At 44.2% G+C, this 23,718-nt stretch overlaps 3 protein-coding genes across 4 annotated transcripts; 2 read left to right on the top strand and 1 right to left on the bottom strand.

Annotated features, from left to right (window-relative positions):
• Positions 1–10,106: 10,106 nt before the first annotated feature.
• Positions 10,107–11,146, bottom strand: LOC147856482 (putative pentatricopeptide repeat-containing protein At3g11460, mitochondrial). The gene is made up of 3 exons (XM_087329125.1): positions 11,021–11,146; positions 10,736–10,907; positions 10,107–10,630 (listed from the first exon to the last, which is right to left on the bottom strand). The coding sequence occupies exons 1-3, from the start codon at positions 11,144–11,146 to the stop codon at positions 10,107–10,109; spliced, it is 822 nt and encodes a 273-aa protein (XP_087185251.1).
• Positions 11,147–13,564: 2,418 nt separating this feature from the next.
• LOC147856481 (pentatricopeptide repeat-containing protein At2g13600-like) lies at positions 13,565–15,780 on the top strand. Its single transcript, XM_087329910.1, has 2 exons — positions 13,565–13,661; positions 13,753–15,780. The coding sequence occupies exons 1-2, from the start codon at positions 13,572–13,574 to the stop codon at positions 15,595–15,597; spliced, it is 1,935 nt and encodes a 644-aa protein (XP_087186036.1). The 5' UTR covers positions 13,565–13,571; the 3' UTR covers positions 15,598–15,780.
• Positions 15,781–20,842: 5,062 nt separating this feature from the next.
• Positions 20,843–23,496, top strand: LOC147856480 (putative polygalacturonase). 2 transcript variants are annotated; one of them, XM_087329171.1, is made up of 6 exons: positions 20,843–20,983; positions 21,102–21,521; positions 21,902–22,022; positions 22,119–22,293; positions 22,480–22,550; positions 22,640–23,496. In XM_087329171.1, exons 1-6 carry the CDS (start codon positions 20,954–20,956, stop codon positions 23,260–23,262), a joined length of 1,440 nt encoding a protein of 479 aa, XP_087185297.1. In that variant the 5' UTR covers positions 20,843–20,953; the 3' UTR covers positions 23,263–23,496. The 2 variants fall into 2 exon arrangements, with proteins under 2 accessions (XP_087185297.1, XP_087185298.1); XM_087329172.1 differs by having other exon boundaries at positions 20,867–20,983; positions 21,176–21,521.
• Positions 23,497–23,718: the final 222 nt, after the last annotated feature.

The raw sequence follows: 23,718 nt of genomic DNA, 5'->3' as shown, positions 1-23,718 counted from the left end.
CTTCAAGGCAGGCTTGAATCCTTACTTTGCAATGGAGGCGAATTTGAAGGACCCAACCAATTTTCAAACTCTTCTACAAGTGTGTCAAGTCTATGATAGACAACTAAAAGTGATGCGGATGGGAGGTGATACAACAGTAGCGATAGCTGGTGCGAATGTGGTGCCGACTCTAAACGCTCCACATCTATCCTCTATTTTACATGGAGGCCAGGTTTTTCCAAACATCTTTAATTCAAATATAACTAACCAAGCTAGTATACCAATAATGCGAGATGTAGATAATCTAAGATCTGATGCAACTTTCCCTGAGCAACTAAATTGATGCCTTGATGAGCTAATGAATCAATTCTGCCAAATGCAAGCAAGTTTCAATACCAACCAATTTCGAGAGGTGCCACAAGAAAAATGAGTCTCGGTTTGTTATTCTTGTGGTGTTGAAGTCCATATTGCTACACGGTGTCCTTCAAGATGACAAGGAGGTTTAGGACGAGGTATCTATCAAGTTCAAGGGGGTTCAAATTCCCCTAACAACCATGCAAACAACAATAATCAAGCTTCTATGGATGGAGGACCATTGCCAATGGCTCAAGTTCCAACAATACCTCCCAGTGTAAATCTTCTTGATTTTATGTATGATACTAACAATGATTGTGATGTTGTTCCAATCAAGAGAACTTGGGCAACCCATAAGGGCAAAGAGGTGGAAGGTGAGTCAAGTAACCCTTAAATAAAGAAAAAAGCTAAGGAGTCTATGGAGCCTAAGATGAAGAATCCTTCAAAAAGACGTCGTTCAAGGAAGGAGAAAGATCAATATGGAGGACATGCCTATGGGGAAAGGAGTGGAGCCTTTCCACTTGAAGCAAGAGTTGATTACTAATGGGCCCCAGATCACTTGGCCACAACTTCTTCAACTCTCTCCAAAAATACGGAAGGAATGGGGACGACTAGCGAGTATACGTCAAAGTACCAAAACAACACACTATGCGTGGGTTGTACGAGTGAAGGAACGAAAGGATATCCGACCTACAATGCCTGTATCTATAAAAGGTTATATAGTTAAAGATGCTTTAGTGGACAGTGGTGCTAGAATAAGTTTTATCTCAGAAGTCCTCATAAGTAAGCTTTGTATTCCCATTCATAAAAGTTCCTTTGCAAAAGTAGTTGTAGTTGATAGAGCCTTAGTACCTTGCATGGGGATTATAGAAGATGTTATCCTTGAGTGTTTTGGTATATGTATTTCTATGGTTTTCCATGTTATTCCCCTTAAAGGACCCTCTTATTCCTTGGTGTTGGGAAGACCTTGGATGCAAGAACTAAATGTAATTCAAGATTGGAGTAAGGGTTTGATGACTTTGGCACCTTCCGAAGGTGTCAACATTCTCTATGACATTCGTCTTCAAAAAGTGATCAACGGTGCAAGGGAGAACAACTTATCTTATAGTAAGTATAAAGAAGGGAGTAGTGCAAGTGATAGCGCTTCATCGGATTGGGAGAAGACAACATCATATGTGATGTCCAAGGAGGAGAAAGAAGGCAATAAAGAAGAAGAAACCATTACCCTTGAACAATGGGAGAAGATGATTTCCAAAGATATTCAAGCAGAAGAACGACAAAGGTTTGTTTCCCTACTTTCTGAGTTTCCAAGGTTATTTATAAATGACTATTCACAGATTAGAGGAGTGGATGTCATCAAACACCAAATCAATTTGAAGGAGGGAAGTGAACCGGTTGCTCAAAAACTTCGTCGCTTGGGGACAGTCCAAAAGGAGGCTCTATTAAAGGAGGTTAAAGCTTTGTTGGGGGTTGGTTTCATATACCCAATGGAGGATTCAGAGTGGGTGTCCCCCGTTGTGGTGGTTCCTAAAAAGAATGGCAAATGGCGAGTTTGTGTCAACTTCAAACCTTTCAATGCAGCTACAAAGCGGGATCACTTTCCACTCCCTTTTCAAGATGAGATTTTGGATGAAATTGCGGGGCATGAGATGTACACCGTATGTGATGGGTATTCCAGCTATTTTGCAAATAAGAATTGCAGAAGAGGATCAAAGAAAGACAACCTTCATAACACCTTGGGGTTGTTTTGCTTATAAGTGTATGCCTTTTGGTTTAACCAATGCAGTGTTTACTTTCAATTGTTTGGCCATACATATTTTTCAACCTTTTTTTGGAAAGTTTTTAAGGGTGTTTATAGATGATTTTGCCATCTATAGTACAAGGATTGGTCATCTAGAGAAGGTGCGTGCAACTTTCAAACGTCTTGATGAATGTAAAGGACAACTCAACCCCGAAAAGTGCCATGTTGGAGAAAAAGAGGTGGTGATGCTTGGACATGTGGTGTCTCTTCAAGGAATTAAAGCGGATCCCTCAAAGATCAAAGTGATTGAAAGTTTACCATATCCGAAAGATATCAAGTCGTTGGAAGTTTTTGTTCAAAAGGTGCGATACTTTGAGAGATTTATTCATATGTTAGCCCAAGCTCTTTATCCTTTTAGAGTCATCCTTCACACTAATATCTTTGTGTGGAATCCTTTTGTGCAAGAAAAATTTGATAGAGTAAGAGAGCTATTAACTAGAACCCCTATTCTTAAGCCACCAAATAGAAATTCTACATTCTTTCTTTCTCGTTGTCGCGTTACTACGCGCGTGCATGGAGAAACGAGGCGGGACCACCGAGGTCTTGGACCAAAGAGCAGGTGATAAAAGGGGAATGAGAAAGAGAGAGACGCCCTGTCACGTATGAGTAAGAAACACAGGGGCACGGCCCATCAACACAGAAGACGTGAAGGGACACAGAGATAGGGAGACACAAGTGTTTGTATATTAACGAGTAACAGAATACACAACAAAGCACACGAGCGGTTACAACCGAACAGGCCGGCGAACAGATGCCGATGCCTGTTCGTCTGCGCACGAAAGGAGAAAAGGGTGGAGGTGCTGCCGGAAGCACACGGGCGTTCCTCGAAGCAGCGCGAGCCTCCCGAAAACCTGCAGAGAAGAGCGATGGAGAACGAACAGAGGAGAAGTGTTCGGTTCCGGTCCGACAGCACTTCGTCCTCCTTAATGCGCGATCCCTTCTCCCTGCGTCTCCCTCTCCTTTATAGCGTCAAGAAGGGAGCCGTCTCCCTCATTTACTTCCTACCTACCAAATCTAACTACCCAGGATATCTCTATGTACCTAATTCTCTATTATATACATTAAGAGCGCGCACACGTGAAGGGCTGGTTCATGTGCGCTATTCACCAATTGCGCCAAGGGACGGTTTTCTTCACGACATCCACCCCCACCTAACCGCGCATCCACCGGTATGCGCCAAAATTGGGTTCTGGTTGGAGAAAACCGGTCCGGGTTCCATTTCTTCGTCCATCGGTTCGCCCTCCGTTTTGAACTGTTCTTCTTCGTTGTCGAGGCCTCTTAGATCCGGTTCGTCGTCGTGGCGCTTCTTGAACGCTTTGATCCGCTTCCCTACTACCGGCATCGCCATCCTCGTATCGTCGAGTTCCGCCAGGTGATACGTCCCGTTGTCGTTGGCGCTCGTTACCACATAAGGCCCGAACCACCGCTTCGCAAACTTCCGTGTTGCTCGGTGCTGGTTGTCGAGGCTACTGTCGTAGACTAGCACTCAGTCGCCTTCCTCGATTTTCTTCGGTCGTAGCTGGTGCGTTCGGTCGAACCGGGCTTTGTTCTTCATCCTCGCCGTTCGAAGTCTCTCCGCCGCTCGTTCCACGTCCTCTGGCCTCCGCTCGAGCTGCCGTATACGTGCCGCTAGTAGTTCTTCCCAACTCACCTCGTCCCTCCAATCTACTGTCGCCCAAGAGGAGATCGTCCGTTCCATCGGCATGATCGGCTTCTGTCCGAACATGAGCTCCGACGGCATGAACCCGGTTACCGAACTGTGCGTTGTCTGGTCCGCCCACAAGGCATAAGGTAACAGCTGTGGCCAGTTCCCGACCTGGCCTCCGCATGCCCGGACTAGCACTTTGACGATTGGCCCGTGCCCGCGCTCTACCTTCCCGTTTGCCTCCGGATTGTACGCTGTGGTGAGCGAGAGCTTGACCCCTAACCGGTCGAACAGCTCCTCGGCCTCTTCGGCGTCCAACTCCCTGCGGTCAGCCACGATCTTTCCGACGCACTCGTACCGGCATATCACGTCCTCGATCAGGAACCGACACACAGCCGCGGTCGTTTTGTTCTATAGGGCTCGGCCTTCCACCTGGTTTGTCAAGTCCTCCCGGGCCAGCACCAGATATCGCATCTGCCCTACGCCCATCGACATCGTCACCAAATCTACCATCCATTTGAAGTGGATGGTCGGAGGGTAAGTGGGGTGAAGCTCGTCCCGATCTTGAACTATGGAGTGCATCTGACAGCTCTTACAAGTTGTCACGAACCGATGCACGTCCCGGTACAGTCCCGGCCACCAGTACTTCCCCTTTAGTTTCTCAAACATGGCCCACGTCCCACGGTGTCCAGCCCAGGGGCTGTCGTGGTAGGCCTTCAGCAACTCCTCCTGTTCCTCCTTCATCGCCACTACTCGGAGCGGGATGCCGTTTCTCTTCTTCGGGTGCTTCCACAAGTATCCGTCCCGGAGAAAGAATCGGTATGCTTTCTTCCGGATCCGGTTGGCCTCGTCCTTTGTCCATGACGCGTCCGGCCCCATCGTCCTCAAGAATCCCCCAATCTGCAGCCACTCCCCGTCGTACTTGCTTACGTTGAAATCGTTAAGCGCCGGAGTGCTCCCTCCCTCGGTTGTTGCGTAAGCCACCTCGAAGAAGTCCACACCGACTTCCTCATCCTCCGAAACCATGCCGCCCTCGTCGTTGAATCACACCCTCGAAAGCATGTCGGCCATGGCATTGTCTTTCCCGGAAATGTGCCGTATTTCCGGATCCAGGGACTTGATGTACGCTATCCACCTGAGCATCGCCAGGTCCGGGGTTGCGCATCTGGAAACCATGCCGAGAATCGGCAGGCAGTCCGTCTCGATAATCACTTCTATCCCGATCAGATAGTCTTTATTGGCCTTCACCGTTGAAACGATACCCCAGAGTTCGCGTTTAACCTGGGCGTATCCTCACTGTCGCTCGCTGAGGACCTTCGCGCTGAACCGGATTGGGAACCGAATGTCGTCCTCATCTTCTTGGTTGACAACCCATCCAATCCCGGTCGGACTCGTATCTACTGTTATGTAGATGGGAGTGCCTTTCTCGTAGACAGCCTTCCGGAGTGCCGGTGCTGCAGAAAGAGCCTCCTTCATCTTTCGGACCGACTCCGCATGCTCATCTCGCCACTCGAATTTTCGCCCCTTTTTCAGCAACCCGTATAGCGGCTCGGCAATGTGGGCGTAATGCGGGATCCATATGTGGTAGAACGCGCATGCTCCCAAAAACCTCCGTACCTCCGTGACCGAGTTACAGTCGGGCTTCATTGAGGAGATGGCTTCCACCTTAGCCGGAGACGGTTTCCGGCCATACGGCCCTCATAGATGTCCGACGACCATGATCTCTGATTGCCCGAAGGCCGATTTCTCCCCGGAGAAGGTGAGCCTCGCGTCCTCTAGCCTCTGCAGCACCCTCTCGCAGTCGTCAATGTGTGTCGCCACGAATTTCCGGCATCCGTCCGGTTCAACCGTTTCGTCCCTTTCCTCCACCGGACATCCCTTGATCGGGATGTCGTCCAAGAATGGCATGGCGATGTCCGGTATACAATCCCTCAGCACCTTGTTCATTGCATTCACCATGTGGGCCACCGAGTTCGTCCCTCCTTGTGGCGGGGTGCACATCCGCACTAGGCCGAGAGGAGTCCGCATCGTCGTAATGTCTCTGCTCTCTACGGCTAGTTGGAACTGATCGTACCCCGAGTACAGATCACCGACCGAGTAGATCGACCTTCCGGCGAAGGCCTCCGCGAACTCGTGTATCGTTGGTCCAATTCCTGTGTTCCGAATGGTCACTCTGTTGACCGATTGCAGGTCTTGAATGAAGCGCAACGTCCCATTCTTCTTCGGTGCGGTAAACCACCGGTTCGAGTACGGGGCACTCGACGGTTCGAGGATGCCCATATCGACTTTCTGCCTCAATAGCTCCATCAGCTCCGGGATGTGAGCTCTCGGTACCGAAATTGGCTTTAGATTCCATGGTACATGCGGTACCGTGAATATCACCATCGGCTTCACGACTGTCGGGTCTACGCACCCGATCTCTTCCGGTGAGAATGCGAAGGCTTTCCCGTGCCTTCCGAGCATTCTCCGAAACCGATCTTCTTCCGCCGGCAGTAGGAACCCGCCCCCACCTATTTTGAGCTCCCGTAGCGTTCTGTCGGTGAAGGCGTGCCCTATGCAGGCCGGATCTCGTAAACTGGGGTCCGACGCGACCCCCTCGATTCGCAACTCGCTGCCCTCCGGTAAGGGTGCCGCGACTGGCCTTACCTTCCGGTCTACAGTCTTGTACTTCGTGTTAACCCGGGCCGTCCGATCCGACTCGAGCCCTCAACTGAAGTCCGCGATGACTTCGTACATTTCTTCTGAACAAACCGGTATCATCCGGTCCTCTTTAAGGCCCTCTCCGACCACTTCTCGTAGTATTCCCAAGGTATCGTCGAAGGAGACCGCCTCCACGGCTCCATAGATTTCCTCGCTGGGCCCAAGAACTCTGCACGCCCGAAGTCGCTCTTCCGCCCTTGTCTTTTCTCGGCCAACAACGCCGACTATCGTACACCCTCCATTTTCGGAGAAACAAAACTTCCTACTTATGGTACAAGGTTTCTTCGGTTTCGCATCTATCGTACATATGTGGGGTTTTCCCGGAGTGTCCGGACTGTCGCGGCCCCACGCCTTGGCAGCCCTCTCTAAAAATCCTATCGGTTCTCGCCACCGAGGGACTCGTGGTTTCGCTCGTGGTTTGGTCGCACCGTCAGGAACTGGACCGAATGACGCCCGTCCTGACTCTTGACCCTTGCGTAAGCCGACCCGTTGTCCAGCACCTTGGTCTCCATTCGCGCTGTCGTAATGTACGGTTCTCCTAGTATGACCGGGTGCGAGGACGTCTCCTGCACAAAGAAGTGCTGGTCTATTTCGATGTCGTCAATCTTGACTCGCACGTTTGGGCAGGCCCCGCGCCCGTATCTTCCACTCGTGCTTAGTGTTGATCGGCCATTTCCCTTTCTTGTAGAAGTCCATGGACATCAGGTTTATTTCCGAACCGTGGTCCACCAGCACCACCACCAGTTCCTGAACATCTCCGATCTTCACCGAGGTTTCCGTGGTTGCTCGGGCCCAGTGTGGCCTCGAGTAGTGGCTCTCCGCCCACTCGTCTTCCAACGCCATGTCCTCTATGTGCGCCGTCCGCACCTCCACTGGCCTTCCCGGTTCTGCCTCCGTTGACAGCCTCTTCCTCTTCACCAAGTCCACAATGGAGTCGTGGAACTCCTTCTTGGCGATCCCTAGCACCTCCCGCAACGACAGTTCCACCTTGTTGTTGAGGATTCGTTCTTCCAGGACCTTTCGTAGGTCCGTGGTCCTTTCGATCTCCGTGCCAAAACGGTAGCCACCCTTTTTGTGGTTATCTCGGGCACTGGACTCACCGGCCTCGTTCCGTTTCGGCCCGAATTGGGTTTCGTATCTCTGTGAAGATCCGGCCCCTCTAGGTTTACCTACCCGTTTGTCTTCAACCAGAGCCTCGTAGTTCTGGCAAGCCGCTTCGACGAAACCCGTCTTTTCTTCGACCGGGTCACTCCACCCAGTTACCTTCTGGACTCGCTTCTCCGCGCGGTCCGCCTCGTCTCTCTTTAGTCGGGCACCGGCGAGGCCTTCCAGCACCGTCGGCCAGAACTCGGCTTTGCTCTCGTTCCGGGCCTCGCTGCCTCCGACCCGAATACCGGCTGACGCTGAGTAGTGGACGGTCTCCACGTGCCGGGCTGCCGCCTCTTCCATCAGCCTTTTCATTCCTCCTCGCCCATCGTTTCGGTTCAGGGCCCTCCGGGTATCGCTGGCGTGCACCCGACCTTCCCATAGGTACACTACCCGGCTTCTCAAAGCCTCCATAAATTCCCCGTAGTCTTTCCGGATGTGGCCGACCTCGTCGCACCACATGCACCTACTTCCTGCCGGAGGCCGTCGGTCACAAGCCTGATCGCCGCCTTCTCTCCTAGCCTGGGCGATCTGGAGATCCTTTACCGCTCGTGTCAACTCCTCCAAAGCTGTTCCCCCGGACGAGCCTCTGACCATGCCGGTCGAAGCCGAACCGGTTTCGAGCCACTCCCGGGTCTCTTCCCTTCGCGCCTGTGGTATCGGTTCGAGCTTCCTTGCTGCGACAGGTTCCGCCCCGGCCGCCTCTGTATCAGCCCACTCCCACCGTTTGTCAAAACGGCCGCAGACTCTTTTTACCGCGGCCCAGTCGGCCGTCAGCCCATCTTCGGTTTCCAGTAAGGAGCCAACTTGCCACCGATCCCATGCGTCAACCAATTTGACAAACAGTAGGACACGACTTGTGTCCAGAACGGTCCGATCGAGCGCCGAAAGGCATGCAAAGCGTTCCTCAAACTCCCGGAGGAGTACCGACGCATTTCTTCCTTTGTTGGGGGACTCCACCCACTCCATGAAGCTCCGCTTCGAAAGTCGAAGCGCGTCATCCAGCTCGTATTTCTCCAGAAGCTGTCCTTCAAACTCCTCCCAGGTCCGGACCTCGAGCACCTCCGCATGGATGCCCGGCATCGCCACTCGAGGGAATCCGGCAAGACGCCTCTCTTCCGGAATATCCCTCATCAACATCTCCGCCCAGTAGGACGCCAAATAACTCGTGGCATCCTTTCCACTGAACCGGCTGATCGCCTCAATAGCCCTGTCAAGGGCGCCAATGCCCTCGCGCGTGCTCACTATCCGGTCCACGGCCGAAAGCCATGGCCTCTGCAAGATCCAAACCCCTCATCTTCTGCTCCTCTGCCGCCTGTCTCACGTCGGGTTCACCAAATATGTCGCGTTACTACGCGCGTGCGTGGAGAAACGAGGCGGGACCACCGGGGTCTTGGACCGAAGAGTAGGTGATAAAAGGGGAATGAGAAAGAGAGAGATGCCCTGTCACGTATGAGTAAGAAACACAGGGGCACGGCCCGTCAACACAAAAGACGCGAAGGGACACAGAGATAGGGAGACACAAGTGTTTGTATATTAACGAGTAACAGAATACACAACAAAGCACACGAGCGGTTACAACCGAACAGGCCGGCGAACAGATGCCGATGCCTGTTCGTCTGCGCACGAAAGGAGAAAAGGGTGGAGGTGTTGCCGGAAGCACACGGGCGTTCCTCGAAGCAGCGCGAGCCTCCCGAAAACCTGCAGAGAAGAGCGATGGAGAACGAACAGAGGAGAAGTGTTCGGTTCCGGTCCGACAGCACTTCGTCCTCCTTAATGCGCGATCCCTTCTCCCTGCGTCTCCCTCTCCTTTATAGTGTCAAGAATGGAGCCGTCTCCCTCATTTACTTCCTACCTACCAAATCTAACTACCCAGGATATCTCTATGTACCTAATTCTCTATTATATACATTAAGAGCGCGCACACGTGAAGGGCTGGTTCATGTGCGCTATTCACCAATTGCGCCAAGGGACGGTTTTCTTCACGACATCGTAGTGTTAGCTCTCATGCTATTGGCTCTATTCTCATGCAACAAGATCCTCATAATAGGCTAATGCATCCTATTTACTATATAAGTAGAGTCATAAGTGATGTGGAAAAAACCTTTATGGATGACCGAAAGGCAACAAATTTGACGGTTGGAGGCTTTATATTAAGAATCCCTAATGGACAAGTGGTACACGCTGAAGGGATTCCGCTTCCCAATGCCAACACCAACAATGAAGTGGAATATGCAACCTTGTGCTTTGCCTTGCGACTTTGTAAAGCTAGGGAAATCAAAAGATTAATCATCTAAGGTGATTCACTATTAATTGTCAAACAAATTCACGGCATGTGGAAATGTCAAAGTGATGGATTACGTGGCTTCTATAAGGAGGCACTTAGCTTAATAAAGTCTTTTAATAAAGTACAAGTAAAACATGTAAGTCGTGTGGACAATAAAGAGGCCGACTCGCTTGCACAAGAACAATTAGTAAAGATTATAGGGGACCCTGTGTGTATTTTAGAAGAATGTAAGGGTGCCGAATCTGGGATGGTGTTTTCTTCACTAGTTCTAGTGCTTCATCCAATTGGCCTACACAGCTAAACAGATCAACCATGCAAATTTGATGCCCAACCAATGGATGAATTCCATAATTTCTAGTCATGGCTTCACAATATGTTTGACCTTTATCTACCATGCTTGTATGACTACAAGTATTGAGCACAACAAGAAAGATGACCGGATTTGGTAAAACTCCTTTTCTTCTCATCTGGTCAGATATAGAGAAAACATTTTCAATTTCTCCAACTTGACCATATCTTGTAATCAGAACATTCCATGAGACTATATTTCGAGTTGGAAGCATATCAAGCACTTCACGTGATTTCTCTAAGACTCCACACTTAACATATAGATCAACCAATGCATTGCCAACAACCTGGTTTCTCTTCAACATGCCCATCTCCTCAATCTTTGCATGAATTTCTCTGCCCTTTTCTATTGCTCCATTGCTAGAACAAGCTTTTAGAGTACATGCAAATGTGACAGAATTAGGAGAGATTCTCTGCTTTTGCATATGATCAAAAGCATTAAATGCCTCCTAGTCATGCTCACAATGCACATTACCTGTGATCAATGTATTGTATGTCACTGTATCACATATGGGAAGTTTGTCAAACAATGCCTTTGCTTTTGTTAGCATGCCACATTTCGAATACATATCTACTAGTGCATTTCCAACAAGTTGGCTTTTTCTTGAAAGGCCTTTCCTCTCAGCATCGAAACGTATCTTCGCGCCCTTGTTCGTGAATCTAATGCACCCCCAAGCTTTCAAAATGCATGCATATGTGACCTCATCTCCAAAAATTCCTTGAATTTGCATATTCTTGAATTGATTCAACGCCTCCTCACCTCTTTCCCTTTTTCAAGTGAGCCACATTTGGCATACATGTCAACTACTGCATTGCCAACATTTTGGCTCGTTTTCGATTCAACACCTACTTCAACTGCTGAATTTGTAGACACCAAACTTTCCATGTTGCCCATTCAGCTATTTTCTTCAACATGTGTGTACTTGCATTGCGTTGAAGTTCTGAATTGCAGAATTTGGAATATATTTCGCCGAATACAACAATCACCTACAAAAGAAAATGATTCTATTGTCCGCGTCCCCTCATGAAAGTATGCTTCAGCCCCCAACAACATCACCACACATCCTTATCAAACAAAGACAATATGCTTCCTTTTCCCCAACCAACATGTCGCCGATTACCACCAATGTCCACATCAACCATCTCGCCGTAGAATAGCAAAGTCTTGTACGTACCTAAAAACACAATGACACTACTCTCTTAATCCCTTCATGAAATTCCACTTCTTCCCCCAACACCATTGTCACTCGTCCTTTACTAAAATAGACAATGTTCTTTGTTTTCCACATCAACCGTTTGTTCATTTACCACCAAATTCTTGTACAAACAAAAATATAGTGAATGTGTCGTCCTCATCCCCTCATAAAAAACTGCTTTAGCCCCCAACCCCACCATGAGTCACTCATCCTTAGAAAATAGAAAATTTGCTTCAATGACCACATCAACCATCTCGTTGTATACCACCAAGAACTTGCACCTACAAAAACATAATGAGACTACTTTTGTAATCCCCTCATGAATTATTCTTCATCCCCCTACACCATCATCACTCATCCTTTAAAGAAATAAAAATGTGTTGCGTTTTCCACATCAACCGCATGTTCGTTTACTACAAAAATCCAAATTGAAATGCTTCAATGACCATTGCATCTCATTGTATACCACCAAAGTCCTGTACCTACAAAAAACAAAATGAGACTAAAATTTCTTGGTTTCCACATCAACTTTTGTCTCGATGTTTACCAACAAAATCCATCGGAATCCTCAACCATCTCGCCGAACCACCAATATTGAATAATTATTGTGGATTTCCTATTAAGTCATGTTGTATGCAATATGAATGGTGTCGGTGGCAAAAACAACCAACGAGGTGGAACATAGTTCCACTTAACATCATCACCTGCATCCAACATAAAAGGAATAGCTGACCAAACTCTTCGAATTCTCCTTCTTTTTCGGTTAGCTACATTTCCAAAACCCTTATAACTATCATATTCACCTTTAACCGTATTTACCAATAATTCCCAGAAAGACGTAACCTGATCCACAACATTAGTTTGTTCATCATTATATATTTTAGAACACATCGCTTTCCAAATAATCCATAAGGCCAAAGAGGAGATAATGTTCCAAACATAACACCGGGAGAAGAACTTGACTCCCTGCAAGGAGCTCGATGTAGCGTACACTTGAAAACTTTTCACATGTAAAGTTAACGATGAATTATGATGATGATAAAGAACCGTTTGTTGAGCCAACATTCCCCAAAAGACCGTACCCCACGTGAAGATAGTCGACCTATACTTACGACCTAAAAGCCTAAGAATACAAAGCCAGAAACATTTGGCCGCAACACATTCCCAAAAAACATGATGCAATGTCTCAGTTGCAAACCCACACATAACACATGATCGACCAGGTATTGTTCCCCTAAGTAAATCTCCTACTAGCAATGCATAATGAATCATTAACCATCCAAAATGCAATGCCTTGTTCATACATTTAAGTGACCAAAACTGTTTCCAGAACTTCAACATATAAGAAGATGACACATTACCTTCCTCCCAATATTTTTTCCCTCTAGGTATTGACTCTATTTGTTTCAACAAAAAGTTTCTACCCAACACCACAAAATATGTGAAGAATGGAAGAACTTTCATTTGCGAAGTGTTAGACCTAGACAAATTCCAACCATAATTAGAAGATCATAAATATTTTTTTATCTAATCTAGCAATTACTCGCACTAGCACTTACTTGGTAGAAGACATAATTGAAGACTCCTCCTCCACTAATAACAACTTACCATTATCCAAAACTTCATAAAAATAGAGGCTGCCATTTTGGGTTATATAAGAACCGACCAAGCTACCTTTGTTATAGTATTGTCTACAATAGTATTCCCCCAAATAAAATTCCGCACTAGTCGTTGAACTTTAAGCATTATTGACCTAGAAAACAACCATGTAGACGCTATATGCCAAATGGAGGACAAAAGCACGGAATTAGCAACAACTACACATCCTGCTAGGGATAACTTTTCCTTATTCCAATATATTAGCTTATTCCTTAATCTTAACAACAAGGGCGCAATCATATCTTCTACATTTAATCCTAACCCCACGCTATATCCTAAATACCTAATGGAGTGCCCTTTAGGGATCCACATGAATCCTTCGGTAGGTACATTAAATGGTGGATCTCCCGAAGCCATCCCAATTAATCAATTGTGCACCCTGGGTGCATATGGTAAGTCATCCAGAGCTTTTTGATACAAAAATGCTGTTTTATGTGAAGGTCCAAGGTAAAGAGAATGTTTTCCACATACACCAAGTCCTTGTGGGAGCAGCCCTTCCTCAGGGATCCATCAAATCTCCTGCACAACAAACGTCACCATCACAAGGTAAGGCCCACCCCTCCATCCTCCAATGTTGTTTCTCCTTTGGGGAATCCCTGCATCTTTTTGAAAGCTTTCTCTGTGGCTCTCTTCACAGAGAACCCCTCATTCCCCGGTCTCTGGCCACAAACCAACCGAGAAACCATGTCCGGTCCGTGTTGGGTCGTCCAACCCACCATTTGTCACGGACAGGTTGAAAGATCTCAGCTTGCTTCACTCCGCCGGTAAGGTGATTCGTAATGATGCTGACACCGATGATGGGCTTCCGCCGAAATTGCGGTTTCGAGATCGGAATTCTCTTTTGAATTCGATAAAGTTGTGCCAAAAAGAGAGGAACTTAGTGAAGACGCGATTGATACATGCTGATGTTGTCAAGAAAAGATTGCTTGTAAAATCGAAGAATATCTGTATTGCAAATGCCTTAATCACAACGTATGCCAAGTGTGATGCATTGGAAGATGCAAGAGCATTCTTCGATGAACTTCCGATCCACAATGTCGTCTCTTGGAATGCTCTGATTTCTGGATATGTCCAAAATGGTCTCGGTGATGAAGCCTTGCGATGCTTCAGACAAATGAAAGATGCAGGTGTCAGTCCTGATGAGGTAACTTATACATGCATTTTTAAAGCTTGTGGTATGGTTGGATCTCTAGAGCTTGGGGAAGATATTGATGCCGAGATGAGAGAAAAAGGGTTTTTGGAGAAGGATGTGGTGCTTGGTACTGCATTGGTGGACATGTATGCCAAATGTGGTTTGCCAGAGAGAGCACAAGAAGTGTTTGAGCTGCTTCCAAAAAGGGATGTTGTATCCTGGAGTGTTCTGATTACTGCATATGTACAAAAAGGTCTTGGCAATGAAGCACTGGAATGCTTCCGACAGATGAATGATGCTGGAGTATGTCCTGATGAGGTAACTTATGTGAGCGTCTTGAAAGCTTGTCGGATTGTGGGATCTCTTGAGATTGGGGAAATTATAGATGCCAAAGTGAGAAAGCATGGATTATTGGAGAAAGACATCGTGCTGGGCACTGCCATCATGGATATGTATTGCAAATGTGGTGCATTGAAGAAAGCACGTGAAGTGTTTAACCAGCTTCCAATTCGGAATGTTGTGTCATGGAGTGCTCTGATTGCTGGATATGCCCAAAATGGACTTGGTGATGAAGCATTGATATGTTTCAGAGAAATGAAAGATGCAGGAGTCTGTCCGAATGCGGTAACTTACATTGCCATTTTGAAAGCTTGTGTTATCATGCAATCTGTAGAGATTGGACAAGATATAGATGCTGAGGTCAGAGAGCAAGGCTTATTGGAGATGAATGTGGTGGTTGGCAATGCATTGGTGGACATGCATTCAAAATGTGGTGCAGTGGAAAAAGCACGAGAAGTGTTTGAGCTCCTTCCAGAGCAGGATGTCGTATCTTGGAATGCCCTCATCACTGGATATAGCCAGTTGGGTCAAGCTCATGTAGTTTTGAACATGTATAGTAAAATGAGGGCTCAACTTATTGTGCCGAACTCGATCACTTTCATTGTTTTGCTGAATGCATGTAGCCATGCAGGCCTAGTGGATCAGGGCGAGAAGTTGTTTGATGAAATGTGTGTTGTGTATAGTTTAACTCCAACGCTAGAACACTACACGTGTATGGTTGATCTATTTGGGCGCGCAGGACATTTCGACAAGTTAAAGGCCTTGCTCAGTAAGTTTCCTGATTTCAGCCATCTTCCGCTTTTTCAGAGTATATTGGGTTCTTGTATAAAATGGAGGAATGTGAAACTTGGGAGATGGGCATTTGAGCAATCAATAAGAGTGGATGACAAATGTGGTGCTGCATATGCTTGCATGGGGAACATATATGCAGCAGCTGGAATGCAAATAGAGGCTGATAGAATTGAAGCCTTAAGAATTAAGAATAGAGTATGTAAGATATCCCTGGATTAATTCATGTCTATATAGGAGTGCATATTCATTTGCTATTGGTCAATCAGTCCATCCTCAAAGTACACATGTACATGCAATTTTGCTAAGCTGGAAGACATCTATCAGAAACTAGCACATAACGGATGTTCAGGAGGTGTTAATTTTGTTCTCTTTTATGAGATTATTTGTAATTATTTTATTTTTTATTGTATTTTATATTTCACTTGCTTCTCGGAACTGTTGAAATTGGTCAAGATGACATAGTATGGTTTGTGCGAATTATCTAGGGGAAAATGGTCTGTAGATCGGAGGAACCATGGCTGGTAGGTGAAGTTATGAGTGGAGAAGGTCGAGAAGGCTAAATTTTCTTTATGAAGAGACACTTGGTAGCATGTAAAATAATCGCCTCATTCAAAGAACCTTCTCATTTGATGAAAACTCAACATAAATCCTTCACCGGCATGGCTGTAGAGAGTGTTTTGTAATGATTGTTGTGCCCATGTTGATGTTGAAACTTGTTTGAAGCTTGTTGAACCTTCTATTCTCCTATTTAGATACTTTTTCGAAGCTTGTTGAAACTCCAAGGTATTTGAAATTGTGAACTGCTTCAATTTACTTAATACAGTAATGGCTACTTATGACCATGCATTCGGCCTTAGCAACATTGAATGTGAAATCACTATACTCACAAATAGCATGCCTCTTTTCTAAAGTATTTTTAGTCTCAATTGAGGATATGCCTGAAGTATAAACATCACTATCCCAATGAATTTGTTCTTAGCCACGTGGAAAGCCATGTTCATGGAATGTATGTTTTGTATCCACAAGCTTTGTAGCTTGGTTAAGAATATACCCAAAGGTACATGATAAACTAAAAGCAATGGACTAAAATGCACAATGGCGTTTTTTTATCATGTTCTCTTGAGACTTCTTCGATGTTTTCTTCTTGTTGGTCAACACATAGACAAAATACAATAAGCAAGAGAGACCATCCTTCTTTCACTCCCATTGTGTTCATGACACTTGCGGAAAAAAATTTGGTTGTCTTTAAGATGCATCTTGCTTCAAGATATAACAACTATTTATGCTTTCATGTGTACTGGTACGCAAAAGGTTTTTCCTATTCTTTCTCACAACATTGCCCTTTGAATCATGAGGGTCAAAGTCTTATTACAATACACAAAACTGAAGTTCAATGGTCGTCCCGTAGCTCTGACTCTCCTCTATTATCAACAAGATGATCAAATAATATTTTGTTTGGGACTAAACCCATAACACAATATGCCCAATATACTCTAGGTGTTGTTTTGGTAGTCGTTAGCATGGGTTTTTCTTTCTTTTTACTGGTGCTACACACTCGAGACATCTTTGGAAAGCCAAATTCCACGTTTCCCCTTGAGACATTTTTGAGGTTGTGCTTTGGATGGTTTCCATATTCCACAATGCTTTTGTGTTGTGTCCTTGTTATTGGATCGGTTCACATGGGAGCCATCTTTTATGACCATTAGGTGATGAGCCGGAGGAGATGGTCATCATTCAAATGTAGGTTCCAGCCATGGGTTGGAATGCATCGGTCATGTAGCGGTTTTAGGCCTCTCTTGTGTACCAACAACCCTAGTCATAATCCTAGTTTGACTCACATTAAGGGAGACGTTGTCGTGAAGATTTCCGGCTACGATGAGAAAACCGGAAGGGACAAATAAAATGGGGATGTGCAACATTGCACATGCACTTGTAAATTTGTGTAATGAGAATAAGTAAACAAATGTAATGGGAAGGGTAATAATCTAAGGTGCTAAAGGTGTATCACAAAGTTCGTAGAGGCATAAATGTGATGTGCACTTTGTAGAGTAGAATGAGTAGTGGGCATTGAGAGTGAATGTGATAGGAGAGAGAGAGTTAAGGCCCACCGATTTAAGATCAAGGGAGATATTCCCCATTAAAGGAAAGGGGATTTGACTCCCTCTTGTAATGTGCTCACCCCTTACTACTATAAAAGGGAGTGAGGGGTCACTTGTGAAGGGGTTGCTTATTTTGAGTGAGAGAGGTATACCACTTAGGTCGAGGGTTCTTTTGGGGGTTTTAGGATTTCTTCTAGGGTTTTCTTCTTGGGTTTCTTTTAGGGTTTCTATGCTTCTTTGTTTACTTATTCGGTTAGAGTTTTCTTGTAATCGTTTTGGTGTGGCCTATGCGGTCTTTGTTGTAATCGTTCGTGGAATCTTAATATAACTTGTTGTGTAGCTTGCCTCCATCTATTATATTCTATGTTTATGTGCTATTCTTCCTCTTCTCCTCTTGAGCTAAGCTTCCATTTTGTGTCTTATTCCTTCTCCTCTACTCCTTAGTCCAAGACCCCCATGGTCCCGCCTCGGATCCTACACGTGCTCGCAGAATACCACGACAACGTTCTTCACGACCATAGTCCCCTTCATAGTCGCATACAAACAATGTTTGTTACAATCATAATGGGGGTATGGACTATGCTCATCGACATGATATTCATGGTTATTCTATCTCTCTAGTTGGGAATCTTTCATGGGTTGTCATGCTAGAAGTGGTCAGTTTCAAGTGGTGGCAGATGTTGACCATAGTATCGGAAGATATCGACCATAACCATGCTTGGCATGGCATAGGGTGCATTGGATGCATAGAATGCAATCGATGGTGGAATGACTGGCATTGAGTCTTATCTTACATGAACAAATTGGTGAAAGTGGATCTCCTCAGCCATGGAGATGTTTTGCTAGATTTAGTTCATGTGGAAAATATGAGTAATTTAGAGACCTCGATTAATTATGTGCAAAGGAACCTAGGGCATCGATAAGAATGTGCTTTTGATCATCTTTATGGGGCTAACAAGGTAGCATATAGAGGAGCTCATGGAAGCAAATGACGAATTGAGGCAACCCTTCCTTTGGGAGGTTTAGGGTTTGGGAGTTTCTTAGGATGAAACTTTAGAATGAAACCTCAACACAAAGTTGTTGCTAACATAGTTGTTAAAAAACGTGTATACGTTTTAGAATACTCATAAGTATTCCACACATTCTACGTTTTAGGACTATCATATTTTCAAATTTTCACACATTCTATGTATTCTAAAATTGGTGTATTCTATGTATTTAACAAGTATTTGTCATTTCAAAAAAGTTTAAAAAAATTGAAAAAAAACTTTAAATTTTAAGAAGTATTTAACGTATTTCTAAGTATTTAACATATTTTATCTATAATATACGTACTCTTAAGTATTTTTTAAAAAGGTTAGAATACTTTGCATATGTATTCTACACGTATTGTATGCTAAGTATTCTACAAGAATGGTTACTTAAAACATTGAATGTTGTATAAATGACCTATTTGGAACATGTTGTACAAATTGTAGGCTCACACCATCCGAAGAGAGTCTGAACTTAGCTATCTAAGATGACTCAGTATCGTCGATGTGTCACCAGTCTTTAGAGAAGCCTAGCTTTACTCTAGCTCTGTGCTCAACATCATGTTGGTGTCATTGAAGGAAGATGGTGCAAGGACAATATGACGTCTCTACTAAGATGAACATAAAAATGATTGAAAAGGTAATTTCAAAAGATACAAGGCATAGGCATGTTTATATTAATTCTTAGAACGTACATGCATGTGCCACACTTGGCATTTGAGTGGTTGGATCCTAACCATTGGTTTAGAAAGAGACACCTCATTCTTTTCAAACCATTCAAATTCAACGTTGGTCGTTTATCTCTCTTGTCAACCGTCAATCGTTTCATTGCAACACTAGTGGCATGGTGCATATCATGTTTCAAATAATTGCTCGACTATTTTTAAGTATTTCTTGTAATCTTATACGTAATTTTTAATATTCATTTCCATGACAAAAACATTTTTGTTCATCAACTTCATTTTTGTGTTTTCTAGCCTATTCAATGAATTGATAGCTCAACAATACTATGTATAAGTTAGTAATATAAGATCCCACCATGTGATATTCAGTGAGCTAATTTCTATTCCCTCTTATAGAGAGCCAACAAGAGGACAACGTCTTTGGTGGGGGTAGTGATGAAACCAAAGTCAAAAGTAGTAGTCACTTTTGACAATCATGTTGACTCAAATGGGAGGAAAAGAACTGAGGTCATCTCAATGTTTACTAATAATGCAAAGTTGAAAGGGTTGCACATGTATAAACTAGGATAGGACCTCAAAGTCCACTACGCCAACAGAAAAGAAGGGGGGAGGGGATGCTTATGTTTCCCAGATGTCCCCCAATGTCTAATAAAAATTATAAAGACATATATACAAACCTAAAGTATAACCCAAAAATTAAACATGTTGTCACATAAACACAAATAAGCACATGCACACAATTTTTTACCACACACACACACAATAATACAAATACACGTACATGTACAAATAAACACAATTATACATCAAAACCATATACACACACTTTTGCGCATATGCGCAAACACATACACATATTCATATGCGCATGGTTGCACCTCACACACACATCTATGCACATAAAAATAGTTAATTACACATCCAAATGAGAATGCTCACACGACAAAATCACATTTATCCAACTGAACACACATATTCATATGCACATAGTTGTACCTCACACACGCATCTATACACATAAAAATAGTTAAGTACAAATCCACATGCAAACATTCACACTATTGTGATCGTGTGAGCTCCATAACAACAAAAGCAAATGCATATCTAACTAAACACAAAGTTAGACATACCTTCTTTGTGCAAAACTGAAGACAAAGGGTTCAACAATCACCGAACACAAACACTTTGCCCATACACACATTATCCATGCTCACAAAAGGGTATTCATGTGAATTGGAACGAGAAGCTCGGCTTGAAGAAGGCGGAAGAGGTGCCATCGCAACTATTGTCACCAGCAATCCCTTGATCGACAATGGCATCTCCCCTGGTTCCGCATTCACATGGGAGCGGGATCGTTACCTTTCTATCGAATATAGTCAGGCGAAATCTCCACGTAGTGCCGATGGATTAGAAGTGTAGCAATCAGGGAGGTTTATGAGTGAAGGACGCAACAATACGGTATGTTTGCGAGCTACGTAGTTATGGAAAAGAATGTTGCGGCAAAAGCAAGCATAGTTTTGGATATATAGCAGTGAAGTGTGAGCCCAAGAGTTTGGCCCTATCAATGTACTCACTTTTATGGAGATTTACTATATAATTCCTTTCTAGATTTTTTAAAAGGTAAAGGAAAGCTCAGTAAAGAAGAAGGTTGGGAACTTAGCTCTCTTCCCTCTCTCTGTTTTAGTTATTCCTTTTCTTCTTTTGAGAGAGAGAAAGAAAGAAAGAAACGATTGAAATTTTATGTGCCTATCGACTCACACAAATGAAGGAGAAGAATTTGGTGGCTATGCAGGTTTGATCCTCCCTTCGTTTCATTACATTTATATGCCTTGGAGAAGAAAACCCTTGGGGGTTTTAGGGGCTTTTTTGCTGAATGAAACATAGTTTTTTGCCCCTAATATTCCTTGCAGGTGTACCACCTGCAAATCCGGGCCTTTGTGGCTATATCATCTACTCTGTTGTTGTTGTTTGTTATTGGAGTTAGTTGTGTTGCTGGTGCTCCTAATGCAGCATCAGTGCCAGTAAAATGGAAGGTTCCTGGGAAGGACTGGTGCAAAAGTTTGAGATCAACTTCAAATGAATCAGTCGACATGTCAGTGAAGAGGATGAGGGGTCATACTGCATCAATCGTGGACTTTGGTGGCATCGGTGATGGACTTACGCTCAATACACTTGCATTCCAACAAGCAGTTTCATATCTGAGCTCATTCTCTAAGAAGGGTGGAAGTCAATTGAATGTGCCCCCCGGGAAATGGCTCACAGGAAGCTTCAATTTGACCAGTCACTTCACTCTTTTCTTGCATAAAGATGCAGTTATACTGGGATCACAGGTACTTGATTTTCTGAACAATCTACTTAACACATGTTTACATGTAAATATGCATTTGTGTCCCTTATCCTTTTACAAGCTGAGAAAGGTGTAACAAATATCACAAAGCTTTTCAGGTAGCCTTTTATGGCTGCCAATGATCGGGTTTGGAATTTTTTAATGATCAAATATAACATAACTAAGGATTGTAATGTGCACAGCCATATGTTTTCAAAACAACTACTTTCATCATACTTGGTAACTTAACAATGACATTCCTATGTATGCATAAATTCACATTCGCATAACATATTTACATCAAGAACTCTTGTTTTGATTGGATAAGAAGTCTTTCAATATATTTGTAGCCACATGGGAGTTGTTGATGTGATAAGTTGTCAGGATCCAAAAGATTGGCCGATTATTGATCCATTGCCTTCCTATGGAAGAGGGAGAGAGTTACCTGGGGGTAGGCACATGAGCTTACTTCATGGTGAGAATCTGAAGGATATTGTAATCACAGGTATAGAATTTGCCCAACTCACTTGAAAATGATCACTAGATTCTGGTTGTCAATTTGATTGATAGCAAAGCCAAATGATTGGTGATGAATTTGTAGGTGATAATGGGACTATTGATGGCCAAGGAGCGGTATGGTGGAACCTCTTCACCAATGGTAGCCTTGATTATACACGGGGACATTTGCTTGAGCTCTCACACTCACGGGACATCATCATTTCAAACCTCACATTTCGCAACTCTCCATTTTGGAACATTCATCCAGTGTACTCTAGGTAGAAGCATTAAAACATGTTAATACATAATGTAGGTGCCGAGAACTCTTGTTGATTGTTATATAGCATTTGATGGCACATAGATGGTATTTAGCATTCATTGGTTTTGTCATAGAACAAAAACACATAGCAATATGGATTATTAAACAGCCTCCTTTTGTTAATTTGGCTGCTTGTTTATTCTAGGCATGTGCTGATCCAGAATCTCACCATTCTAGCTCCAACTGAATCAAGGAATACTGATGGAATCGATCCAGGTAATATGATTATTTGTGCACCATGCATAACTCTCATTCTCATTATCACAAGGCTGTGATTACAATTAGTTGATCATATGTAAATACAGATTCAAGTAAATATGTGTGCATCGAAGATTGCTACATTAATGTCGGGGACGACCTGATTGCAATAAAGAGTGGGTGGGATGAATATGGCATTGCATATGGGCAGCCGAGTTCACACATTGTGATCCGCCGCATCAAAGGTGCGACCCGTTCGAGTGCGGGGATTGCATTGGGGAGTGAGATGTCGGGTGGGATCTCAAATGTTTATGTGGATGATCTTGTGCTTAACCATGGGTCCACTGGGATACGTGTTAAGTCGGCCGCTGGAAGAGGTGGGTACGTCAAACATATCTATGTTTCCAATGTCATTCTGTGGAATGTGAAGACCGGCATCGGATTGACGGGTTTGTACGGAGATCATCCCGATGACAAGTATAACCCCAATGCCCTACCACATGTGGAGAAGATCTTCATAAAGAATGTGGTAGGGTATAACATCACATTAGCCGGTAATTTCCAGGGTCTACCTCAGAAACCATATAAGAAAATCTATCTCAGCAACATCTTGTTGAACATCAACTCCACAAATTCACAAACTTGGAATTGCTCATACATTACAGGCTACGCAAACGCCGTTCTTCCGCAACCTTGTCCATCATTTTTGATTGAGAAAATCAAGTCCTAAGGCTCATTAATTAAAAACAGTAAATCAGGTTTTGAATTTGCTGATTAATTCACACTGCAAAAAGTAACATGAATGAAAGGATTTGCCCAGCTTTTTAGGCGGCTCTATGTATTCAATATGTTAAATTTTCATTTCACTCTAATCCAAATGTTTCAACCAACACAACTCAAGTTTCAGACATAAATGCATATTGGGATCATTAAGGAATGAAAAGTTATAGATGTTGTGTATGTACATTGTATGAAGTGCATTTGTTACGTTCATATTTCTTGTTGCATCATTTCTTGGGGTGTTTGTATTTCTTGTGTCTAATGTGACATTTCGATGGTTATGTTCTCTTTATCTAGTCTTTTATGTGGGGATACCATAACCACCATGCCACAAACAAAATAGCACATAGCAATTAAAATGAATGAACAAAAACTCATATACTAAATTCCCTAGTGTTCAAAGGTA

The sequence above is a fragment of the Azolla caroliniana genome, unplaced genomic scaffold (genome assembly GCF_043228905.1).
Source record: "Azolla caroliniana isolate FFs.n. ecotype wild unplaced genomic scaffold, voAzoCaro1.0.p SCAF_13, whole genome shotgun sequence".
Classification (NCBI taxonomy): Eukaryota; Viridiplantae; Streptophyta; class Polypodiopsida; order Salviniales; family Salviniaceae; genus Azolla; species Azolla caroliniana.
This window is presented reverse-complemented; position numbering and strand designations above follow the sequence as displayed.